This window comes from Mustela nivalis, assembly GCF_964662115.1.
Source record: "Mustela nivalis genome assembly, chromosome: 2".
Classification (NCBI taxonomy): domain Eukaryota; kingdom Metazoa; phylum Chordata; class Mammalia; order Carnivora; family Mustelidae; genus Mustela; species Mustela nivalis.
Window position 1 is genome coordinate 30,772,291 of NC_139021.1, and position 27,526 is coordinate 30,799,816.

Below are 27,526 nucleotides of genomic sequence, written 5' to 3' on the forward strand. Positions count from 1 at the left end.
TGTATTTTGGGACTTACAAACTCATTACTTCCTCAGTCCTAATATTTCCTCAGGCTATAATGAATGAAGATAAAAGAGACTGTCAAAAGAGTCTGTGAATTAAGAAAAAGGGTGTGAAATCAAATGAGTAGAGAAACATAGGTCATATCAAAATAAATGAATAAAAACATACAGATTCCTAGGATGTATGATGGAACTGAATTAGTCTTTTCTTTTTTTTTTTTTTTTTAAGATTTTATTTATTTATTTGACAGACAGAAATCACAAGTAGGCAGAGAGAGAGGAAGGGAAGCAGGCTCCCCACTAAGTGGAGAGCCTTCTGCAATGCAGGGCTTGATCCCAGGACCCTGGGATTATGACCTGAGCCAAAGGCAGAGGCTTTAACCCACTGAGCCACTCAGGCACCCCATGGAACTGAATTAGTCTTAAATTAATTTTTATCCCTTTGGTAAATCATACTTCATGTACAGAATTTAATTACCCAAAAGATGAAGTATATTAAGTAGAAAATGGACACATCTCTACAAAATGTCCTATACCAATTAAAGATGCAGAGTTTGAAGAAACTAACCTCAATTAAAAAATATATGTTCACTATCTTGCTAGAGTCATTTCTTGAGGAATAAAGTGGTTTGCATATACTGCCAAACCCCCGCTGTAGAACTAAGTACTATGACCCACTCTCTACAGAACTGAGCTACTCTCCAGTCTTTTCAGTCTGACAAAGGACTCTCACACAGATAAAGTGTTTCCCTAAGCATGTATTTTCACAGAATACAAATGTAGGGGCAGTATCAAATCCACCCATCTCTATTACAAAGGGACTAACAACAACCAGTACAGAACAAAAGCTAAAACTACAGTAAACTTATAGTTTCTGTCAGTCCCATGAGTAAGAACATGTTCTTCTCCTAGACATAAAGACCAATGCTATGGTCTAATAGTCCTCCTTCTAGGATGTTCGGTATTTCCCCAAGATTACCCCACAAAAAAACCCTAAAATCTCCCTTCCCCCAATTTCCCAGCAGACTAAGAAAAGTCTGGTAGATAGCTGTGAATGTGACATTTTTATTCCTTACTTATTTCTTACTTTTGTTTCTTAGTAAAGGGAAATGGAGTAGAAAGACAAATATTACCTAATCAATGCCATTTATACTTAGTTTGTTACCCCAAAGTATGTTTAATAAGGAGAAAATCTAAGTGCAGGAGCTAACAAAAAGGCATACAACAGCATCCTTGAAATCACATAAACTTCTGTTCTATACATACACACCAATGTCTTTATTATAAAATAAGACCTGGATTATGTTAAAACTTTGCTCCTTTTTCTCCCTAAACGACTACTTTCAAAATAATACTTCATGGGACTATAAAAAATATGGTATAAAAGAAGCAATTAGAGAATCATAAATTAGCCAAAAAGTAGAAAGAGGGAAAAATAGAGATCCACAGTGAATCAAAACCAGAACATATTATCAAAGTTTTGATTTGAATAAATCTTTATTTAAAATTACTTCCTCTTAAGTGTATTTGTAGGTGACTCAGATTTTCATGAGAAGGCAGATATATTCCCTGTTCTTTTAGTCAAAAAGAAACCCGTTAACCACTCAAAACCACTCAATTACACTATGTGTATACTTCTTAAGCTTTCTGGAACAATAAATGTAAGAAGTGAATCTCAAAAAGTGAATAATCTTATTTTCTCCACTGTATGCCAGAGAAAAAGAATACTCGTTACAAAATCTTGAAATATATAAATCCACTATTACAGTTGGATATTTCAAAGTTCCTATCTCAGTCATTTATAAATCCAGCAGGCAGAAAATCAGTAAGAACATAGTCAAACTGAAAAATACCTCAATTAACTGGATCTGACATGTATAGTCTACTCATCCAACAACAACAGAACACACATTCTTCTCAAACTCACATGGAACATTCATTAAGACAGACCACATTCTGGTCCATAAAACATAACTGAACAAATAGGTATTATAAAAAGTATGCTCTCAGACCACAACAGAATTAACTAGGAATTGTAACAGAAAAACAGTGGGGAAATCCCCAACTACTTTTCAACAACACATTTCTAATTAATGCACAGTAAAAAAAAGTCCTGGGAGAAATTTTAAATGTTTTGAACTTCATGAAAAAAAAAAAAATTCCAAAGTACTGAAATTTTGGGATGCAGTGAAGACAGGAATTAGAGTTAAATTTATAGCATAGAATGCATATATAAGAAAAGGAAAGATCTAAGATCAATAATCTAAGCTTCCATCTTAGGAAACTAGAAAAAGAACAAATTAAATATGGAGTAGAAGAAAATAAATGATAAAAAAATAACAGATATCAATAAGACTGAAAACAAAATACAGGGAAAAATCAATGAAACAAAGAGCTAATTCTTTGAAAAGGTCAATAAACTGATAAGCCTCTAGCAAAGCTAATTAAAATAAGAGAAAAAAGAAATGAATTATGTCAGAAATGAAAAGGGACCATCACTATTGGTCCCACGGACATTAAAAGAAAGGAATATTACAAAGATTTTATTTATTTATTTGAGAGAGAGCGAGCATGAGAGGAGAGAGGTCAGCTGGAAAAGCAGACTCCCTGCCAAGCAGGGAGCCTGATGTGGGACTCGATCCTGGGGCTCCAGGATCATGACCTGAGCCGAAGGCAACCGCTTAACCAACTGAGTCACCCAGGCACCCAGAAAGCAATATTATAAAGGACTCAATACTTATAACTTTGATAACTTAGATGAAATGGACCAATGCCTTAAAAGAAACAAACCACCAAACTCACACAAGGAAAAAAACAAAACAAAACAAAACAAAACAAAATAGATCAACTGAGTAGGCCTATATTGATGAAGGAATTCAATTAGTAACTACTTATCTTCCAAAACAGAAAAATATGAGGCCCAGTTCTAGCCAACTAAAATGAATTAGTTACCAGGAAACATCAAGATACTCTATAGAAAGCTATGCAAACTTGTTGGAAGCTACGAAAGACATAAGAATAAAAAAATGGATAAACTGAACAGATTTCAATTTGTACCATTATTAATATATTGACTCTGCAAAGCAACAATGCATGAACCCAAAGAAAATTATAATTGCTGGCATCTGGATTCACTGATAAATTCTATCAAACATTTAAGGAAGAAATTATGCTAATTCTCTACAGTTTCCTCCAGAAAATAGAGGCAGATGAAGTATTTTCCAACTCATGAACTAAATAAACATCTGAACAGACACCTCACCAAAGAAGATAAAACAGAAGGCAAAGAAGAACATGAAAAGATGTTCAACATCATTCATCATACATATAAATTAAAATAATGGGATACCACTATATACCTATTTAGAATGGCTAAAATCAAAAGAACTAACATCAATGCTGGTGAGTATGTGGAGCAACAGGAATTCTCATTTACTGTTGGTACAGTGGAAAATGGTATTGCTGCTTTGGAAAAGTCTGGCAGATTGTTACAAAACTAAACATACTCTTACATAATCTGGCAACCATGCTCCTTCATATTTACCCAGATGACTTGGAAACTTATTTTCATACAAATTCTTCATGTAAAACAGCCTTTCAAGTGTCAAAACTTAGAAGTAACTAAGATGTCTTTCAATAGGTGAAAGGATATATCCAGACAACAGAGTATTAAGTCAGTACTAAAAATAAATGAGCAATCAAGCCATTAGAAGATGGTGAGGAAGTTTACATGTATCTTATTAAGTGAAAAAAGCCATTCTGAAAAGTCTACATATTGTATGATGGCAACTGTATGATACTCTGGAAAAGGCAAAACCACAGAAACAAGAAAATGATCAGTGGTTACAAGAGGGATAAATGGAGGCAGCACAGGGAACTTAAACGGTAGTGAAACAATCCTGTATCATCCAATAATGGTATGTCATTCCACAGAATGTGAAACAGAAAGAACAGACCATAAGGTAAAATACGGACTTTCGGTGACAATAACGTACAATGTTAGTTCATAAATTATAACAAGTAACACCATACCAATACAAGCTGTGAATAACAGGAGTACTGTGTGTTGGTGGCGGGAGGGGTATAAGGGAACTCCATACTTTGCACTCAATTTTTCTATAAACCAAAAAATTGTTCCTAAAATAAAATCTATTACTTAGAAAAAATCAGGGGAAGGATTAACACAAAATCTGGAGAAGTGGTTACCATTTTGGGGAAAACATGAAATGACACGGAGAAAGAACATACAGGCTGATACAACTGCTTTGATAATGCTCTAGTTCTTTAGTTGGGTAGTGGGATCATAGAAACTCACTTTATTATTACGCCTCCTAACTTGCATATGCAATAAATATACTTTTCAACTACTAAGTCAAATGAATAAAGAAAAAAACATTCTACACTGAATATATATGCATATATCTTTTCAGTTAGGTTGCTGACTAGAAAGCAGATGTTTTACATACAGTAAGATGTATATAAATACTAGTTAATAAATTTCCTGTGAATAGGTACTACAGGTAGGCAACACAGTATAGCAGAAAGAATACTGGGTTTGGGTGCAGACCTCTGCCTTATTTTTAATTCTGCTTTTTAGTAGTTTTGTGAAGTTGAACAACTGCATTTAATCTCTCCATTTCTATGTCTTTCAAACAGAAATAATATTTTAAGCACTTTATGAGGAATAAATGATAATATATATAAGCCATATATCAAAATAAACACTGACACATTAAATATACAAAATAAATGTTAGTTCCCTTCCCCTGGCTATACTGTAAAGATTTTGAGAGAGAGTAAAGAATTTAAGGGCACAGGCTAAAGTGAGAATGCGTGGATTCAATCATAGCTCTGACCCTTTATTTGTTGTAATATGACTGCCTTTTATTTCTTAAAATGGAGATCAGAGTAGCAGTTCTCACAATGAGGATTAAATAATGTTAAGTGTTTAGAATAATATAGTGTTATTAGCATACAGTGTTAGAAGTAATTATTTTTCTCATTAACATGATCATTATCTTGAGCCAAGGTCACTGGAAGATTTTTACATTTAAAGTAGCTCTTCTTATGGACTTTTTCTTACAGAGATGTAAATAATTTATCACAGGATTTTTTTCTCCTATTTTCATCCATGAAAGCCTAAGTACAAAAAAAAAATTTGTCTTGTCACATAAGGGCCTAAATATAAAAAAAAAAGTTGACTAATGAAATATTGACAGAGATAAAACAATGCTGCTATATTTAATGATTTGTGACTTTAATCTGATTAAGCCTAAATTCTTACTATAAAATGGGCTTATAATGCTCAAGCAAATTACTACTGACAGATATTAAAGAACCAGGATATGGCATATGGTTACAATAAATATATAAATAGCTTCAAATAAATGGTTAGAAATTATAAAATTTAGGTTGTCAGAATAAAGTCTAACCTGGCCTTAAAAAAATAAAGACAGGAAAGTTAAGCATGCTTGATCAATATGGTTCTCACTGAAGTTCAATGGCAAAGGTTTAACTTCATTCCATATATTTTAGAGCATATTTTAGTTATTAGTTAATGTCTCTGAGCCTTAATTCATTTGTAAAATGAAAATAATCTACATCTGGTTAACACACACAGTTACTACAAGGTGAATATGACACTATATACATAAGCATTTAGAAAATTGTCCTGGTTTACATAAACTCATAGTCATATTAATACTAGCTATATGACAGTTTGTCAATGAGGGCTACAAATACCATTCTACTAATCAGTTGAGTAAAGATATGATGAATTGTGAAAAGCTACAAAATATTTGTTATTCTATAAGAATCATTTTCTTTTTGGTTTTAAAGCAGAAGAATCCCTTTTCAGGCAAAATCATATTAGGGAATCTCAATCTACATAACAAGACCTGCTATCCTTTTAAACCTTATTTTCTTAAGCTTTTCTTGCCTTACAGCTACTAGGGTATCCACTCTAAAACAAGGAAAACAGCTAGAAAACCAGAACGTGACTTGTCCACACATCAAAACATATCACACTGTATTGTCCCATTTTTAACAATACATCCTGGTGAAGTAAGGAATGTGACAGTCATGCTCTCTGTGCTCCATGACAGCTTAGTTCAGTAACCATTCATACCTGTTCCCTCATCTTTAAAATGGGGAGTAATGCTGATTCTACAAGGTTACTGTGAAGGTTAACTGAAATAATATATAAACTACACGTATGGGCAGAGCTGAAGACCAGTGCGAAGCATGCACTCCTATCTGATAAAACTACGTTTAATAGCTTCCTGTAAGAGTAAAAACAGGAAATGTTGAATGTGTTAAGTTTTTGATGCACATTATAATGATCCATAAAATTCAAAACATGCACATTTTGTTTTGCCTTTTTTCCTACCAGATTAAAGTCTTAGCAAACTAATTATAAACACTTATTTGAACTGCAAGTTAAAAAATACATGAATGCTCTCCACAGTTCTTGGTTTAAAAAAAAAAAAAAGCTTTGTTAACTGGCTATTCTGATAAATCTGTTCATAATTTTAACAAATTAAATCATTTCAGATGCCTACTTCCCTCTGTGCTGATGTATCACATGAAAAAAAAATTGAAATTATTCAAATCAAAGATAAAAAGACATAACAAAGTGCTCTCAAGCCCAATAAAAACACCCGTTGAAATTATTTTGGTATTTTTACATGCTTAACATTATGGGTGACAAAATGCTTTGGGGGCATCTTCCTAAGTCATTCTTGGTTCTAAGTATTTACCTAGCTTTATTTAAATCACCAACAGTTACAGTAAAAATTAATATTCATAAGGCAAGTTATAATCCTGAATCACCACAGAAAGAACAATTGGCAATACATTTCCTAACAATTAATGCACACATATTTTTACTGAATAGCAAAAGGATTCTCAAAACAGTAAGCTGAAATTTTTCTTGACTAGAGGGAGTATCTTTTAAAGTTTTATAATAGGTAGCACAGCTGGATATTTTTAGGATAGCTTAAAAAAGGCTTTTCTCAAGATTACTAAAATAATTGTCTTAATACACAATATTATATATGTATCTAATTTGGGATCCAGTCAATAAAAATTAAAGTTAGTTCATTCTGATGGTTCTACTCAATTTATTTTTAAGAAAAAAAAATTCTGAATATTTTCCTATAACATCTTAAGTTAAAAATTAAGGCAGCTATAAAGATTTTATAATTTCCTGATGTAAAATAGGAAAACCAAAATACTTGTACAAAACAAAAATCCAGTTTCTTATTCATTCCTTTTTTGAAGATATTTAAGATTAGCAGAAGAAGCTTAAAGGTACTTTTCTGTAATCATACAACTTTGTATTCTATAAATATTCCCTCCACTTAAACTTTCAGAAATTGTATAATTTTGCATCATGTTACCATAAAAAGACTAGTAAACAGACAAATTGAAATCATTGACTAAGATTTACCAGAGTGTATTTATGATTAATTGGTTGATGTCTTCTCCCTTTTTTCCCATACCAGAGACGAGACATTTCCTTTCCAGAGCAAATTAAGTTATATCAAATCTCATAAGGACTGTTTTAAAAAGCATTCTTCCTCTGCTAAAGATAAATTTTCAGCACAAGAGCCCTACTACAGTGACAAAACAGTTTGCTACAGACAAAGATTTGATTGACAAGACAGAGAGCTAATCACTAAGTAGTTTCTATTGCAAAGATAGTTCTGAGTGGAGACTGTAAAGCCAGGGAGGGAAGAGAAGGTTTCTCATGTTCAAGTTTGGTTGCACTGTAGCCAAATGTGCAAAAAAAAAAAAGGGCTCAAAACTTTAAAGACACAGAGCATGTATTTGGAAGCACCAGTACACTAAGAAGCACACTAAAAAATCCGTCATAAAAAAGTACTAAGTGCAGTTTCCAGAGTCCTTCCTAATGTACACAAATGATTTCAACTAACATTTTGTTATTTTGCTCACGCAGTCATACATCCATTCTTTATTTAAATCTAAATATCCAATAAAATGTCATCTTTTCTGTGAGCATTTTTTGAGCAATTTAGACATCTTTTGAGGATACTCCAACCCTCAATTTTTATAGAATGTCTATGTAAGTGATGCCGATCCACTATAATAAATCCTATACAAATATTCAAGTGACCTGAAAATTCCTTTACCTGTTTATACAATCCATTTTTAAACTTCATTTTCTAATACCTAATTTCTTGAAAAGGTACTTACAATTACTATAACCTACCTGTACTTCACTAATCAGTGGTATGCTGAATATAACTGAAGAAGTGAACTTTGAAGATGAAATATTATGACTATGAATTAAAACTTCCTAGAGCTAAACTTTAAGTCAAATATCGATGCATAATAGTATGTCTGAATATTTCTTCCAATTTAAACCAGCTCCTACCCACACCTCCACATTCCATGATGAACATGCACAGAACACAGCTCACTCCACACTAAATATCCTCCCTCCTACTCACTCCCATCTCCTCAACCAGCCCTACACACTTACCCTAAGATCTCTCTCCCACAGTCCCTCATCTGTAAACTCTAACTATCTCTAGATGGACCTTACTACACACAGAGTGCACCATAGTCACTACCTCCCCCTGTCATGGCACACCCCCTACACATACCATTACAAGACTTGGTGGTAGTGGGCTGCCATTTTGAAAACCTTTTATCACTTCTAGCCAGACTTTCTAAAACTAAAAATATTATATGTGTACCCAAATGTGGTTGAAATACATACATACACACCCCAAGCACAGGGCAGCTTATTTTGCTGGGTATTCTATCAGCATCCATCCCTGCACCTTCCTCCTAATACAGCTTTGATTTTGCTCAAGTATCTTTTCAGCCATGTTTCTGAGAAGTCTTGCTCAGCACCTGGACAGGATGGGTCCTTACAGATCTAAACCAGTAGCTCTCAACGTTCAGCTAGCATCACAATCGTCTGGAACATTTGCTGACATACAGACTGCTGGGCTCCAAAACTGGTTTCTGATGAAGCAGACTAGAATCGAATCTGAAAATATGCATTTTAATAATGCTGCTTCTGCTGATGGTCCAGGGACCATGCTTTGAAAAACAACTGAACCACAATGAGATGTTACCTCACACCTGTTAGAATGGCTATTATCAAGAAGGTAAAAAATCACAAATGCTGGTGAGGCTATGGAATAAAGGGAACCCCAGTGTAATACTGTTAGAAATGTAAACTTATACAACCACTATGGAAAACAGTACAGAAGTTCCTCAAAAAATTAAAAATAGAAATATCGTAGGATTCAGAAATACCACTCCTGGGTATTTTTACAAAGAAAACAAAAACACAAATTCAAAATTATATATGCATCTCTGTGTTTGCTGTACATTATTTATGACAGCCAAGATATGGAAACAACTGAAGTGCCCATTAATGGATGAATGGATAAAAAAGATGTGATACACACACACACACACACACACACACACACACACACACACACACGTAATGGAATACTATTTGCCTATAAAAAATCTTGCCATTTGCAACAATATGGTTGGACCTTGAGGGCACAATACTACATGAATTCAGACAGAATAAGACAGATACTATACAATCTCATTTACACGTGGAATATAAAACAACAACAATAAAACCCAAGCTCACAGATAAACAGGTGGTTGCCAGAGGCAAGGAGTTGGAGGTAGGCAAAATGGCTGAAGGGGGGCAGTCAAAAGCTACAAGCTTTAAATTCTAAAATAAATATGTCCTGAGGATATAACATACATGGCAACTATAGTTAATACTGTATGCACATTTGAAAGTTGCTAAGAAACTATCTCTTGAAATCCTCATTACAAGAAAAAGAATTAATATAAGGCAGCAAATGCTAGCTCTAGACTTGTTGTGGTGACTATTTTGAAATACACACAAATATCAAATCATTATGTTGTGCACCTGAAACTGATGTTATATATCAATTACACCTCAATTATAAAACAACTGTTTTAAGCTATTTGAACATGGTTTTGTTTCTTGAAGCTAAAAACTTCCCTAATCAATAAACACAATATTTAGCAGACATAAAAAAATGAGCTCAGTAAATCTCTTTCTTGTCCTTTTTATTCATAGTATTTAGAAAACATAATTAAGTCATTTAAATATTTCTAGACATCCCAGAGTTTGAAAGAAATCTCAATTTACCATTAGTGTAAAATGACAGACTACGAAATGAAGCGCTTTTAAAAACAACCAGTTTAAAGGCTGAACAAAATTCAGAACTCAAACCTATTCTCATGATTCAGATATTCAATAATGTCCTTTCCTCTACTTTCTTTATTGGTGCTGAAATTTTATCTGATTTCCTGAGTTGGGAGTGGTCTACAAAGGCCAACTATATAAAATCCACTCTACTCAATATTTAAGATAATACTTTAGAAGTAATTTTAATATTTAAAAGAATAAATTAGTTGTTCATTGCTGGTATATAGAAATACAATTAATTTTTGTGGGTCAAAAAAAATTAGTCTGGGTGCGCCTAGGTGGCTCAGTGGGTTAAGCCTCTGCCTTCAGTTCAGGTCATGATCTCAGGGTCCTGGTATGGAGCCCTGCATAGGGCTCTGCTCAGCAGGGAGCCTGTTCCCCCCCCCTCGCCCCCGCCTGCCTCTCTGCCCACTTGTGATTTCTCTCTGTCAAATAAATAAATAAAATCTTTAAAAAAAAAAACAGTCTGTCATTCATCCATTCTGTCTCTTCTCACACTCTGTATTAAATAACATTTTGGATTTTTTTTTTAATATTTTGGATTTTTAATGGAAATTTGATAGCCTGTAACTTTTGGCTAGTTACTAAGGGAGAATATTAACAAAAAGCAGAACATTAGTTCAAAATTTTCCTGAAGTAGATAACATCCTAAGCTGACATTTTTATCAGTCAAAACAGAATATGTTAGGCATAATTAATGAGTGCCCAATGATAATATGAGAAAATTTATGAACAGTCTAGAATTGGAGATCTACTCTGTAGCATAGTGCCTACGGTATGATCTATAGCATACCTGAGAATTTGCTAGGAGGGTAGATTTTATGTTGTGTTCTTATTACAATAATAATAATAATAATAAAGAGGGTAGGAAGAAACTCTTGGAGATGACGGATGTATTTATGACGGTGGTGGTGGATTCGTGGATATATACTTGTCTCCAAACTTACCAAGTTTTATATATAAATTTGCACAGATTTTTGTATGTCAATCCCACCTCAATAAAGTGATTTAAAAAACAGTTAATATATAAATATTATTTAAGACAATTTGTATTAACTCATATATTCTAATTGCTTCAATTTTTAAATACTTCTTTAAGAACTTAAAAAATCTGTGTCTGCAACAGATAAAATGACAGTCCTCTAAATTCTAATTGTTCTTAATGCTTTTGATTTTTACCCTTTTGTCAGATTTACTGAATTACTTTTGGAGTTCTGGTTTGTAATACTATGTGATATGATCAATTTTAAAAAGTATATTTTTCTTTAATTGCTTTTATCTAAAACATGTGACCTCTCTCATTTTAGTGACTTAGACATAAAGAGTACTTTCATTTTGAACAAAATCAATTCTGTATGGATTGTGCTGGCTAGGCAAGGAGTGATAAGTAATTTTGTCTTGCTTTATTTATTGCCTCAATTTCAATTTTGGCATTACTTGTGCCTAATTTAAAAAAATCCTTCTGTTTAATAAAATGAATATCAGAATATCTGACAGCTTAAGAAATATTCACCAAATGAAGTCATCTCAGAAACCAAAAATCTAATGAAATATATTCTCTCTCTTTTTTTAAAGATTTTATTTATTTATTTGACAGAGATCACAAGTAGGCAGAGAGGCAGGCAGAGAGAGAGAGAGGAGGAAGCAGGCTCTCCGCAGAGCAGACAGCCCAATGAGGGGCTCGATCCCAGGACCCTGGGATCATGACCTGAGCCGAAGACAGAGGCTCTAACCCACTGAGCCACCCAGGCGCCCCTGAAATATATTCTTTTTAATACTTTGGCAAGGGTGAGAAGTGACGACTAAACTGACATGATATGTTTTTAATTCTTATCATTACTTTTAAGAACGAAAAATACTATTATACCATATAACCTACTGGCACATAATACTAGTAAACTCATATTTTAAAATTTAGTCAACAAGTATAAACCTAGGAGGTAAACATCTAAATAAATCAATGAAAGCTAATTTAATAAAGTCAATTTCTTAACTGGTTTTATCTTCGTAGGGGCACTAAATTGGTAGGTTTGTAGTATAAAAGATACTGAACTGTAAGTGGCATAAAATTAACTTTAGAGATGAGAAAATGGAAAAATTTTTTCTGCCATTTCTTACCCCAAAAGGAGTGAGTCAACTCAAAGAAGTGGGCAACAAGCAACTGTAGCTTAAAAAGCTCCGTTTTTGAGACCTGTGTCATCAAGCATCAAGACTGGCATGCCAAACACAAGTGGCATTTTGAAGCCCCAAAAAACTTCCAGAGGATTGTAACGGAATCTCTAAGACCATCTGAGACTAACAGACTGATATACGATTAGAGTCTATTAGAGACTCTCAAGTAGGTACTTGGGGTTGAGGATGATACAGCCTGAGGGGGTATAGTCATTGAGCCATGTGGTGAGCCTGGTGACAGGATAAAATTGACTTACATTACGCTGCAGTATCACTTTTACTGCATAAGAAATTTTAAAAATTCTTTTTATATAACATCAGATAAATTAAAAATAGGAATGTAAAATTCATTTGAACCTTAAGGATAAAACAGGCTTCAAAGATTTTTTAAGCTTATTACTGTGGCTGCTGTGTATACTATACTACTAGACTCTTGGGTACTTGTCAGGTACATCAAACTTTAAAGAGTATTTGATGGACAAGTTCAAGAGGTACAGATCAATGAATTGCAGAGTGGTAAGTTTCTTGGTTTCCCTCTCCTTGTAGTGCCTCTGAGTACTGTGATAAAAATCCTTTCGGGTGTAAGGGAGCTATGCCTGAAGTAATTCAGCCTGGCTATTAATGATACAAAAAACAAACAAACAAACAACCATGCTTTTTTAAAAGTCAAAGCATAAAATGATTAAAGAAACCTTTCTCCACAGTGAACCAAATTTACAGACTGCAGATGCAACACACATAATATGAGGAATATTTTGAGAAGAATTTTTATACAACATAATTTGCATCACAGGGCCTTGAAAATTAAAGTGTGGTATGACCAGTACAGTCTAAAAGAATCTTTCAGAGTTTTAGCACTACATATATTCAACGCAACATCTAGGGTAGCACACTGGTTTTTCCACCGCTACTGTACAATGTCACCCCCTGAGGAGCTATACAGAATACTGATTTTCATTTGGTCTGAGATGACCCTGAGGCAGTAAGTTTTTCAAAGCTCCCCAAATGATTCAAAGGTTCTGGCAAGATTGGAAACTTGGCATGGTAAAAAGGACAACTGACTCTGAATTACAGATTAATTATTATGATTTGTTAACAAGGATTTTAGCCAAGTAAGAAATTAACTTACAGAAATTATCAATAAAATAAAGATTATAGTCTATGATTAAATGGGCTGCTCTAGATCTATGGCAGAAGAACATGTTAGCAACACTGTGGGGATGTTATCAGCAAAATCCAGACTGCACAACATTCTAGAAAAAAATCTGATTTCTTAAAAATGAACATTACAAGAAAAAAAAGCAATGCACAAAGAAATGGAGAGAGAACCTACATTTACAGACTTAAAGAGACATTTTAACTGAACATTTGGAACTTAGTTGGATCCTGAATCAAGTAACAAATTGTAAAAATTTATTCATATTACATATATTTTGTAACATATTTATGACATTTGAAGAAATGGGAACTGGGGACAAAGAAGCATTACAGATGGAATAGCTGATAAAGCTGAGTGATGGTATATGCAAATTCATAATACTGTTTATCTCTATTTTTGTACGTTTGTCAAATCACAGCACTATCATGAGGAAATAGTGTCAATAAGCATCTTTCCCACCTTTACCTAAAGACCTTCCTACAATTTGTTGAAATACCATTAGAATACTTCCCTTGTCAGTGAAAATCTATAAAAACAATCCCCATCAAAAATCAAAAAGTAACATTTTTCACAAAACTTTTGCAGTTTTGCACAAAACATTATACTCGCTACACATGTTGCTCTACTTCTTGTCACTGGTGACACTGGCAGAAACTAGGAAAAAGAATCTACAATAAATAGTTTCTTTCCAGTTGCAACATTATTAAACTCCAACAGCAGAAGGATTCATAATTAAGGAACTCATTATGGTTGGGAAATACAAACGAGGTAAGCTGATGTTTTTAAGCTGTTTTATATTGACTAAACTAGAATAATAAAGAATATATGGTAAAGAATATCAATCTCTTACATACCTTAGTGTAATATGCATAGTTATATGCATATTTATATTATAAATTATATTATATTTTATATATGTTATATGCATAGTATTTCTCAGATTCTTGCTCCCAATAATCAGGAATCTTAGAATAGAGGCTCTTACTCCTGACCATCTAAAAATCTGGCTAGCCTGCTCTTGGTGAATGCAGGTTTCTATTGCTCTCACCTCTCTCTGGAATTCATTATACAATCTCTAATACTGTACTTCTTCCTTCCTTTCTGTATGAAACTGGCTCCGAGGATATAGTCATGTATGAAATCCTGCCCTCTGGCGCTTACACTGAGAGAGGGACAGGAGGGACACAGAAGAGAAACCAGAGCAAAGTAAATTAATCATATGCAAAAGTTTTCCAAATGTACAAATTTCTGGTTAGCAATGTATTTTTGCCTAAACAGCAGTTAGGGATACTAATCTCCTAAGTATTACTAGCTGCTTTACTCAAACAGACTGATGTCCAAGTTAGCTGTCATAATAAATTCATCCTACATTCTCCAGTCACCTATTCTTTACCCTGACATACAAAAAAGCCCCAAACAGCAAGCACTTCACATTTTGAAGTACTTTTATTTTACATAAGTGCAAAAAAAGTTCCATTTTTAAAACATTAACATTTAAAATCTTTTAATGTAATTGTACATTTGTTCACCAAGCATGAACCCTAATGTAAACAGACTTTGGATGAAAAAAAAATATGCTTTTTACTTAGGCACTTAGTAACCATCTGGCCCTAGACCAGCATGGTATAAGAGAAATGCAATGCAAGACATATATAATTATAAATTAATTATAATTTTTCTCGTAACCACATTAAAAAAGGAATAAGTTAATTCTGATTTTTATTTAAATCAATATATCTAAAATACTGTCATTCAATATTAATGTATTTTACACCTTCTTTTAATTCTTAATCTCCAAAAGCCAGTGTGTACTCTATAATTCAGAGCATCTCAACTCAGACTAGCCAGATTTCCAAAGTGCTAAATAGCTACATATGTGTAGTAGCTACTGTTATCTATAGGAATTAGTATAATTTCCATTACAGCACCTATCAATTCAGACATTAATTTTTCACAGTAAATATCTGATCCTGTTTAGAGTTATGTTTATTTAGATTTCATAAAACTTACAGTTGAAAAATTCATGTATTGTAGTTGGTCCAAATGTACAAAAAACTTATCCAGTAACTGAATGAAATATCCATTTTAAAATTTAACTGAAAGTAAGTAAAATTAAAAATTCAATTCCTTAGTTGCATTAGCCACATTTCAAGTACTCAACAGCCACCTACTAAAGATGTAGCTACAATATGAGACAGTACAGTACTGTTCCTAGATAATGCAGCAAAACGTTTCTAAAATTAATTTTTTCTCTCTCATTTCCTTTTTATTTTAGAATTCTGGTTGAAAACAGGTGAGGAGACATTTATTTTTTCTTCAGAAGTTATGACCTGCAGAATCTGCCACAAGAACTAAGGCAGTTCCTTTGAATCAAAATAGTCAATAATCCATCAACAGTGATAGTTGATTATTTCCAAGGTTATGTGCTCCAACCCCAGTGGAGAAAAGTTCCTTATTTGATGGAAATTATTGCAACCTCCCTTGCCACCCAAGCTAAAAATCCTACTGTTACTTAGCTGTCATTAAATCCTGTCTTAATACCTAGGTTATAGCTGTTTAATAAACTTAATTTCATCCCCTTCCACTCTACCTTCACCTGTTGCTATCCTAGTACAAGTAGTTATCTTTGATCATCTGAGCTACTTTAAAAGCCTCCTAAAGCTAATTTTAAATACACAGGGATTTTACATATGTCAATACCCATGCAACTGTCACCTAGAAAAAACAGAGTATCTCCAGTACTCTATAAAGTTCCCTCCTGTCCCTGAACCCCTAGCCCCTAGAAACAGGTAGTATGATGGACTTCTGATTAGTTTTGCCATGGTGAACTTCATATAAATGCATATAAATTATAAAGTATATATAAGTTATATACTGTATAAATTATACAGTATATACTCTTTTATGCCCAGTTTGGTTTAATTAAACACATTATCCAAGAGATTTATCCATGTTGTTGCCTGTGTAAGCAGATCTTTTTTATTGCTAAGTTATGTGGAATTTTATGAATATTCCCAAATTTACTGATCCATTCTTCTGCTGACAGACATTCAGGTTGTTTCCAGTTTGGGGCCTACTGCGAATAAAGCTGGTATGAAGATTAATAATGTTGGTTTAAGTATTAAAAGAACCCAAAATAAATGCTCAGTATATGTTACCTCTTTCCCTCCATTGTATTGGAGTTACAGTTGAAACTGATGCTGTATACTAAACAGAATGAACTTAAACAACTTAAAATCAAGTTGAAATACATGCCATGTATACCTTCAATCATTATACATGTTAAGTGCATGCACAATAAATTCATATTCCACAAACAACCACAAACATTAACACCATATGACTGACAAAATATACGCCTGTTTAATATCACATTTTAGCATCTGCTCTATATTTTCTAATGTATCATGAAGACATTAATCTAGGCAACCAGAAGAGAAAAAACAGATTTTGTCACCTTATCATTCTAATAAGACAACACATGTAAAAACATGATGTGCAATATTAAAAGTATCTTTAACCACTATTAAGTGGTTACAGAAAGTTAATTAGTGTTATTCTGGCCATTTAAACAAGTTCAGTAAATTTTAGCATATGAAATTTTTACACTTTGTAAAATAAGCATCAGCTTCCCTAGTGTTATTGTAAATTCACTTCAAAATAATGCTCAGGTATGGACTTAGAAGGAATGCTAATTGGCATGAATGTGTTAAATGATTGGTGCACTTCCTCCACGGGAGGTTATATTAAAATGAATCAGATCAGAAATAAATGTTTTATAAAAATTAATAAAACAGCATTTAATATTCTAAAATCCACACAAGGAAAGTGATTTTATTGCCAAGCAGTTGTCTAACATTATAAGGCAAAAGGAAAATGAAAAAAAAAAAAAAAAAAAAAACAACCAAAAAAAACCCAAAAAAGAGCAGAAAAAAAAACAAACAAAACCAAACCAAGGTTACTAATCAGATTCATTCAATAAACACATGAACAGAAAACCTTTAAGAATTACTCTTTTGTACAAAGATCACTTGCACATTGCTTGTACTACCACAAAGCTATAAATTCACACAAAGTAAAAGGATCAATGAAATCTTCACATTTTTCTCCTTACCTCCCATTCTCTGGCTGCTGTTTCATTAGTGGAATCCTCATTTGTTTCAGATTCTTCAATCTTTTTCACTACTATAAATCCAGGTTCTCTGGTATATTCACCAGTATCTTCTGCATATATTTCTGGACTCCACTGAATGAAGAAGGCATACAAGTGGTCTGTCCTGTTAAGAACATGTGACTGTTAATAACTGACCTATAATTCTGTGCTCCTAGCTTTAATTACAAAATGATATTTGTTAAATGACTTCACAAAACTTGAAGATATAAAACACAACATACACTATGCTTTATTTAAAAAGATAATAAAGCCCAATGGCAGGAAGACATTAACTTAAAAAAATTTACTTGGCTGTGTTCTGTGTTCTTAGAAACTCAGATTTTCCTTGGCATGCTTCTGAGTAAGCCTAGACACTGCCATGGTAATTTTTTTTTTTTCATCTTTAAAGAAACTAGTGGGGCACCTGGATGGCTCAGTGGGTTAAAGCCTCTGCCTTCAGCTCAGGTCACGATCTGAGAGTCCTGGGATTGAGCCCCCGCATCAGGCTCTCTGCTCAGTGGGGAGCCTACTTCCTCCTCTCTGTCTGTCTGCCTGCCTCTCTGCCTACTTGTGACCTGTCAAATATATAAATAAAATCTTAAAAAATAAAAAAATAAAATAAAGAAACTTGTGATGGGAAAGGAAACTGAAACAGCAACTGTGACCTCATTCACACAATGACCTAATTATCTAAAATACAAGTAAACAATTTACCAACTGCCTGTTTTAAAACCTGGACATTATACAGAATTTTCCCATGTTAATAGAAAATTAATTTGTTTAACTTTTAAATGATACCAGGAACATACAACGTATTATTGGTTCAGGGATAGATGATCTAATATTTTAAGTCTCTCGCTCCCATATTCAATTTTGTCTACTATAGCAAAACCTGCTGTTACCAAAGATAATTACATCCTTGATAAACTTATTTGAGGATCAAACATACATTTCAAATATCTATGTTTTCTTGGCTATTAATTAGCCAGGATAATTGAATTTTAAAAAAGGGATTATCATTACCTGCCCTGAGGTAGCGGCCATACTGTTTAATAAATTAAGGAACATTCTTGTTCTAAGATATTTTTTTTAAAGTTTTTATTTACATTCTAGTTAGTTAACATATTGCACAGTATTGGTTTCAGGTGTAGAATTCAGTGATTCATCACTTAAATACAGCACCCAATGCTCATCACAAGTGCCCACCTTAATATCCACCACTCATCTAGCCCATCCCCTGGCCACTTCCCCCTCTGGCAACCCTCAGTTTGTTCTCTATAGTTAAGAGTCTCATGGTTTGCCTTCCTCTCTAAGACATTTTAATGAGGTTTCTTTACCACTTGTACCACTAAAACTAGGTACACATTTACTTTTTTTTTTCCATTAAATCACAAAGAGGAATAAAATTTTAAATAGGGTAAATTAAAAAGTACAAAATGGGAGCTAAATAATTTTAAGGGGTGCCTGGGGACTCAGTCAATTAAGCATCTGACTGTCGGTTTAGGCTGAGGTCATCTCATGGGTCTTGAGATCCAGCCCTGGAGTTGGGCTCCACACTCAGCAGAGTCTCCTTGAAGATTCTCTCCTTCTGGCTATGCATGTACGCCCATGAACACGCTCTCTCTTTTCTTTTCAAATAAATAAATCTTTAAAAAAATAATTTTAAGAAGATTTAAAGCCAAGTTTTAATCATAAACTATTTTTTAAAAGTACTTTTCCACTGGTGTTAAGTGATACATAAGAGATCATTTTAATTCAAGGAATCTCAATAACGTTTTTGAGGGTTTTTTTGTGTGTGTGTGTGTTTTTTTACCTTTCTTGTGGCACAGCAAACCAATATTCATGTTTCTTATCTCTCTGTGCATACTGTTGCATTGTTGCACTTGCTTGAGATACAAATGTTTTCCTCATTGGTTTTCCAACTCTGAGACACAAAAACTTATGTAATCGATGCCTTCTCTTTTCTTTTAAAAGTGCAGAACCTAGAAATGAGATAGTGTTCATTCAATTCTCATACACCATGCTTAAATCATTTGGTTTAAGAATGTTTACCTCCAAACTTCTGACAATACAGAATAAATTTAATTACTGTCACTTAGATGAATTTTCTTAAGTAACTTTTATTTTCTCAAAAACAAGATTCATGAACTAGCACCCAAGTTATGAACTGAAATTATGTCTAAGCATATTAGGAATAAAAAGGGAAAGTTTTAGGAATTCTTGTGTTAAATTTTTGCTTGGAACAACTATATTAAAGCAATTACATGCACATATATAATTATCTGCATATTCTCTATCAACCTTCTAAAATAATATCTAAATAAATACATTTGTAGACTCTTAATAGGCTTACTTTAATATAATTATTACAGAGAAAAATTTAATAAAAAGTTTCTGAAGCTTTTCCATATATATGATGTAGAATAAAACAATCAATAATATCCTGGATTCAGCCACCTGTTTGGATAGTTTATTATGAATTATCTCTAACTCTTCCAAACAGAGATGCTGACATAAGGTATACTGAGGGTCTGAAATTATAACCGAATTCAGGATTCTGGACATTATTAGCTTATGAAGGTGGCATACTGTGGAAGAAAAAGCACTTATTTATAATGAAGGGAACTGAGTACTAGTCATGGCTTCCTTCTGTATAGTATTGTCCAAGGTACATAAATCTATCTGAGCCTCAATATTTACATCTGATTAAAAGAGTGAAATTTTACCATTTGCCCCACAATTATACTCCACAGTTCCGTATTTCTTAAACCATTTCCTTATATTATAAAAGATTTTAAAGATCAGAAATGTGGAATATTTCCCTACTACAGAACCTCGTTACTTAAAATTACTTGAAACAAATTTTCATTCTCTGCCCTTTCAAAAAGAACTCCATGGTAATACAGGTATAATTATATCTAATCTTCTCAATTGCTCTCATAACAGGAGCTCCATCCCCATCTAACCTCATACCCCAACAAACCCACTAAACTGAAAGCATTCTACCACATTATCAGGTTAAACAGAACCCCTCATTTTATTTTTTTCTAAGATTTCAAAACATGAGGCAACCATCAGACACAAAGATAACAAATAAAGACATTCACACCAGCATTCTTTATAATATCAAAGATAGGAAATATCTTAACAATATGAGGTGTTACTAATGAATATATTAACAGTATGGAAATGGTTAAAATACAGGGCCATTAAAAGCCATATTTTCAAAAAACTATAATGACATAGGAAACTATTCACAACATAAAATGTTAACTGAAAAAATGTTAACAGCATAATCCTGATTTTATATAAATAATATACATATATAGATACATACAAATACCAAAATTATATACATATGTATTTAAGTGTGTATGTATATACATATACACACCAAAAATCAATGATAAATACACCAATAATGATTATTGCATTGATGAATTTCAGGTAAAATTTTTATGAATTTACTAAAAATATCCTATATTTATCAAATGTTCTTAATCTTTTATAGAACTTTGAGTAAATTAATTCTTTAACATCTACTAAATATCATCAGGATATCTAAAAAAGATGGTGCAAAGAAAATTCAGTACAGGTTATTTTAAAAACTGAATCAAACTTTTTGGATTGCTGGTGGGAAGATAAAACATGTAGCCACTGTGAAAAACAGCTTGGGGGGGGGGGTCCTCAAAATCAAATTAAACACAGAATTACCACAGGAACTAGCAAATCTGCATTTGGGTATATATCCAAAAAAATTTAGAAGAGGGATGCAAACAGATATTTGTACCCCAATGTTCATAGCAGGATTATTCACAATAGCCAAAAGGCAGAAACATCCAAATGTACATTAACAAAGGAATACATAAAGAAAATGTGGTATGAAAAGTTGACCAATGAATGATGCAGGGGTTAGGGATATGGAATCCCCACATAGTCAAAAATCTGAGTATAACTTTTGACTCCCCAAAAACTTAACTACTAATAGCCTACTGCTAACTAGAAGCTTTATCCATAAACAGAAAGAGTTTTCACACATTTCATATATTGTATTATATATTCTTATAATACAGAAAGCTATAAAAAAGAAAATGCTAAGAAAATCATAAGGAAGAAAAATACATTTAAGTACTATACTGTATTAGAAAGAATCATGTATAAGTGGACCTGCACAGTTCAAACCCATGTTGTTCAAGGGTCAATCGTATACTGGAATACTGTAGATCTTTTAAAAGGAAGGAAATTTTGAAACGTGCTACAACACAGGTGAAACTTAAAGGTATTCTAAGGGAAATAAGCCACACACAAAAGAACAAATATTGTATGATTCCACTCATATGAAATGCCTAGTGTGGACACAAAAGTTCATAGAGACAAAGAGCAGAATGGTGGCAGCCAGGAGCAAAGGGGAAGAAAGAATGAGGAGTTACTATTTAATGGGTACAGTTTGTGTTTGGAAAGATGAAAAAGTTCTAGAAATGGATGGTGGTGATGGTTGCACAACAATGTGTCAAGGTACTTAATGCTGCTTAATTTTGCACTTAAAAATGGTTCCTATGGTCAATTTTATTCTACATACATTTTAGCAATAAATTACTTTTGCGTTTAATTTAAAAAGTTTATATGCAAATTTGATGGATTTGGAATCAATATTTTAATAGAATATAAAAAATGTTAGCTAAGATACCTGAACTATACCCCATTTAACCCATTATGTATTGAGGGGTAGCTATTGTGAAATAAGTTAAGCAGAGAACCAATTATCATATGGTTTCACTTACTTGTGGAGCATACAGAATAACAAGGAGGACATTAGAAGAAAAGGAAAATGAATTGGAGGAAATCAGAGGGGGAGATGAAGCATGAGAGGCTGTGGAAACAAACTGAGGGTTTTGGGGGGAGAGGGATTTGGGGGATGGGTGAGCCTGGAGGTGGGTATTAAGGAGGGCACGTATTGCATGGATTGGGTGTAATGCATAACGAATCTTGCAACACCGAAAAAATAAAATAAAATTGTAACAAAAAAGAAATAAAACACAGTATACTACTATCATTTTCATAAGTACACAGTACTAAAACCTAAAACCCAGAACTGAAAGAGAATTTTTTTTAATTTAGCCTTGGTGTTTTTTAAAGGAAAACATTTAATCACACAATGATGAACTTCTGGATACTTGGAATAATTTAAGAAATACATTTTTATGTCTAATTGCACTTCTAAAAAAGATAGAATTATAGACTTTGGCAATTACAAACTGCAATTAAAATATTTTATGTGTGGTAAAAAAATTTTAATAAAGTAACACACCAAGAATTAAGGGAAAATGGAGAAATCAAAGGTATTACAGAGCTTGTGTGCATTTTCAAGAAATTGTTTAAAGATAGAACGCTGTGAATCAGGAGTATCTAAACATGGTGGAAAAGATGCTCATTATGCGTACAATCCACCATGGGATAAAAAACCTTAGACTAGGACTACAAGACTACATACTTATTCTCAGAGAATTATCAGTCAAGGGCCACTAGATTATCCTTGGGGAAAGAGGGAGACAATATGCTGTAAGATGAATTAACTCTATATATTCCTTAACACTTACCTTCTATGTCAGCAATTGCTATTTTATGCTTAATTTCTTTTTGTGACACCTGTTGAATATTTTCCCTTTGCTGTTTAGTCTGTTGCATAGTATGAGTTTTCCAGAGTTTCCGTAGCTCTTCTACCTCTGAGTCCTGATTTTGCTCCTTTCCGTGTTTTCCTCTGTTGACAGTTGGCTTTTGTTTAAAATCTGCTGCTTCCCCACAAAGCATACTTTCTTTTTCACCCTCTTCTTGATGTGAATTCTCATTCAGAAGAAAATCCTGGTCTGTATTACCTTTTATACTTGTGCTTTGTTCTTTAGGGCCTGATATTTCCTGAAAATTACCTGTAGCCCGATCTTCCTTAGTGGCCCTTTCAAGATTATTTAAATCTGTTTTAAGAGAAGTAGTCCCAACTTCATTTGTAGAATGTCCAGAATCAGATTTTAAGTGATCAGGCATGTTAGTAGACTCTGATATGGCTGTTAAACATTCTGTGCCACTCTGATGGACAGTCTGCACAGATTCTGATGACGCACCAGATGATTTATCTTGCCGAAGTTCATCTGAAGAGACAAGTTCCTCCCGTATGGGAGAAAGTTCTGATTCTGTGAACACATCCTCAGAAAGAGACTCCTCGGTGCTCCTCGGAGCTGTGCTGGCACTGTCGTTACCTGCATCACGGGTTCTGGCGTCTATTTCATCAGTATGATTTCTTGTCATTTTCTTTAAATGGCAGGAGTCCCTTCCTGATACCTGACCTAGCTCTCTGTCAGTAAACAAAATTAAAAGTTGTTACTTTTTAAAATGCAATTTATTTTCCACAAATGTAACAATGAATCAGTCATCATTAAAAAGGTTTCTCACAAAACAAACTGAGGGTTGCTGGGGGGAGGGGGTTTGGGAGAAGGGGGTGGGATTATGGACATTGGGGAGGGTATGTGCTTTGGTGAGTGCTGTGAAGTGTGTAAACCTGGTGATTCACAGACCTGTACCCCTGGGGATAAAAATATATGTTTATAAAAAAAAAAAAAAAAAAAGAAGAAAAGACAAAAAAAAAAAGGTTTCTAGAAAATTGTATAGTATATATCTCAATAGCATATCAAAAATTTGACTTATATAGATAGATCAAGTAATTAACTCAAACTTTTGCAATGATTTCTTGAGACCTGAGAAACATCAATAGAACTACTTCCTGAATTAATCTACCTGAAAAGAAGTTGGAAATTTAAGTTTTGGGTGAAGCTATAATTCTACATTACAATTTATTCATTACTGGAATATGGAAAATAAGCTTAGATAAAATTTTGATAAAAATTTTAAATGTCTTAAAAAATACACTGCTATTACACACATGGACACACACACACACACACACACACATAGGGCTTATTTACATTTAAATAGAGATTACACTAAGATATGCAGCTCAAATGCAAAGCTGAACACCAACCGGAATAAAACGAGACAAAAATACTTATAGGAATTCTTTGGGCTACCAGCAACAACTCTTAATAATTCAGAAAGAACTTGTTCAGCTAAAGGTTTAGATACTAGATATGTGAATGGTTCATAATTCTATCAAGATTTCCATGTTTAATGGCATTTATATATATGAGCACTAATGTTCAAAGTTAGTTTAAATTTTGGAAGGAGGCAGTACAAACGTGAAATGGAAGAAGCATAAAGCATGAAATGCTTCATAAAGCATGAAATGGAAGTCAGAAATATTTTAAATGATGGTTAAAAAGCAGTTTGTGACAAATGGAAATTAACACGAGTTTACAGTGGGAAAACTACTAAGATTTATGTAAGTTTAAGAACAGGAGATGAGATGAGACAAAAATAATTGGCTGTCTCTGGATGGTGAAGCTGGACAACTCTTCTGTTTTATTCTTCCTTTGTAATATTTTTCAAATTTTATATAATGAATATGCATGACACTTTATAACTAAAATAGGTAAAATTTTATTTTTTAAAAGGGTATCAGCAGAATTCCAATTCGTATTTGTCTTGTCTCCCTTGCATCTGATTCGCCATAAAAAACATAAACATCTAATGTGTCCTATTAAAAATATAATAGTGTCATCTACTGGTGATCCACTCAAATTGCATCTATAGGGTCTTGGAACTTGACAAAATGCTAAAGTTTTGAGAAACTGTATGTTTAAGAAGACCATGAGGTGAGAGATAAAGTTAGCAAATGTAAGAAGACATATGTTTGAGGAAGGGCTATAAAACCTTCAGAGTTAATAAGCTAAAACTAGATATTTATGCCAATGATTTTGCTACTGCTTAATACAGTTCTAGAACAATACCTTTGAAATCAACTTTCCAAGCAGAAGACAGAAGAAAAATCAATCAAATCTTATGCCTCAGTATTGCTACACATGACATTACTCTGCAAAACTACTTGCTTTATTTATCTCATCTGCTCCCAAATAGTGTTTTTAATTAATTCACAAGGCAGGACTGAAAGTTACTTCTTTTTGGAGGAATTTTTTAAAATGTATGGATCAAATACATGGTCTTTCCAGGGACATTCTAAATAATAAAACAGTGATTTGCAAGAAGAGGAGCACTACAGCATCCTAGTGGAATACTTACAGATCATTCACCATAAGAGAATCCCAAAGTATCAGAATAAAAGTAGAAAAGCAGGGCAGAGGAAAGTGAATCTCACAGTGACTGACAACATATGCATATATATATAATATATTATATATTATATATATGTATATCTTATTTTTTTAATCTAATCCTTTACCCTTTCACCTTTGTCTCATTCTTCCACCGACCCCAATAATACTTACTTCCCAAAAGTTACTTTAGATAATGATCTACAAAAATAACTAAAGTAGAAGACATTCTAAGAAATTATCTGCACCCCTATGGATGGTTTACCAAGCCGAAATATTATCTATAGTATATCTATCTATCTATAGATAGATAGATATGTCTATCTATATATACTATATCTATAGTATCTACATATATCTATATCTATCTATATCTATCTATAGTATCTATAGTATCTAATAGTATCTATTGGATTGGAGGAATAATGGAGAGCTTTTGAATAAGGGATTTTAGTCTACTATACGTATCCTAACAACTCATGTACTCTGCCTCAGAAACAAAAATAATTTGTTCCTCTCCTATGCAAGCAGTTCTGTACCATATGGGTTAGTTTTCAAACAATGATCCACATCCCTGTGGACTAATAAAGGGTTATTTATCTCAGTATCAGTTAAAGTGAAGCCAGTTTTTAAACTGTTGACAAAGTATGTGTGAAGGAATGGGGAATATACTTTTCTGCTGTCATTCCTTTCTTTGAATACTACTTTGTTCTTTTATTTCTTATTCCTCCCTTTTCTCTCTGGTCATTCCTTCGGTCAAGGAAACTACTTTCAAAGGCTGTGCTGGGCTGCAGTCTCACAGCTATGTTATTTGAATCACATGAATCCCTTGACCAGTATATTCCAAGCGTAACTCTTTCAAGGTTAACTGAGAGAGGAGGATGCTCATGGGATCTCCCTCAAATCTCTCACCAGACCCTTCAGGCTCTTCTAAGAAATATTTGAAAGCTACCCTAGTCTACTTATACCACCTTAAATTAGAAACAGAAATAATTTAAAAAACTGAATGCTGCATTCGAATAAAAAAGGCTGGTAAACACTAAATTAAAAAATGATAGGTTTATAGGTTATTTTTAAATATCCAATTTCCTGATCAAATATACAAATATAAATCTAGAACAATTCCTAATTATTCAAGGTGTGTTATAAATAATCTTTCCAATACTATATTCTTTCATTATTGATAAAATAAAAACCAGTTTTAATAAAACTAATTAAAAATACTTAAGAATAGAAAAAATACTTAAAAGAGTATTAAACCAGGGTCAACTATCTAGATGTAATAAAATTCCAAAGGAGTATAAACACCAATCTTACATGGGTAAGGATTCCTTTATTTTGCTATCCAAAATTTCTTTGTACATTGCAGCTGACATCACCTCTTCCATTGGACACATGATGCCATATTCCTCACAGCCATTCTCTTGAACCAAAGGGTCAGTTTTATGTGGATCAAACATTATATTATTTGGCGTAACTAGCAGCACACCACTGACTGTGCCCTAAGATGAAAAAAGAAAATGACATTTAATGTTCCAAGTTTACATTTTCAAAAAGTATTCTAGCTGTTTTTACTA

General features: G+C 33.1%; 1 protein-coding gene across 21 annotated transcripts in view; it reads right to left on the reverse strand.

Annotated features, from left to right (window-relative positions):
• Window positions 1-27,526, reverse strand: part of OXR1 (oxidation resistance 1) — a 154,763-nt gene that overhangs the window by 13,640 nt on the left and 113,597 nt on the right. For 19 of the 21 annotated variants that reach the window (XR_014308662.1, XM_082720048.1, XM_082720029.1 and 16 more), the window contains 4 exons: window positions 27,267-27,451; window positions 23,331-24,079; window positions 19,547-19,715; window positions 17,695-17,857 (listed from right to left, as the gene is read on the reverse strand). Coding sequence is in view for 20 of the 21 variants with exons in the window: in XM_082720048.1 (XP_082576174.1) it covers window positions 17,695-17,857; window positions 19,547-19,715; window positions 23,331-24,079; window positions 27,267-27,451 (1,266 nt within the window). In the remaining variant the exon portion in view is untranslated. Of the gene's footprint in view, window positions 1-7,453; window positions 7,659-17,694; window positions 17,858-19,546; window positions 19,716-23,330; window positions 24,080-27,266; window positions 27,452-27,526 lie in introns of those variants that run through there. The other 2 variants (XM_082720041.1, XM_082720042.1) reach the window with 2 other exon arrangements.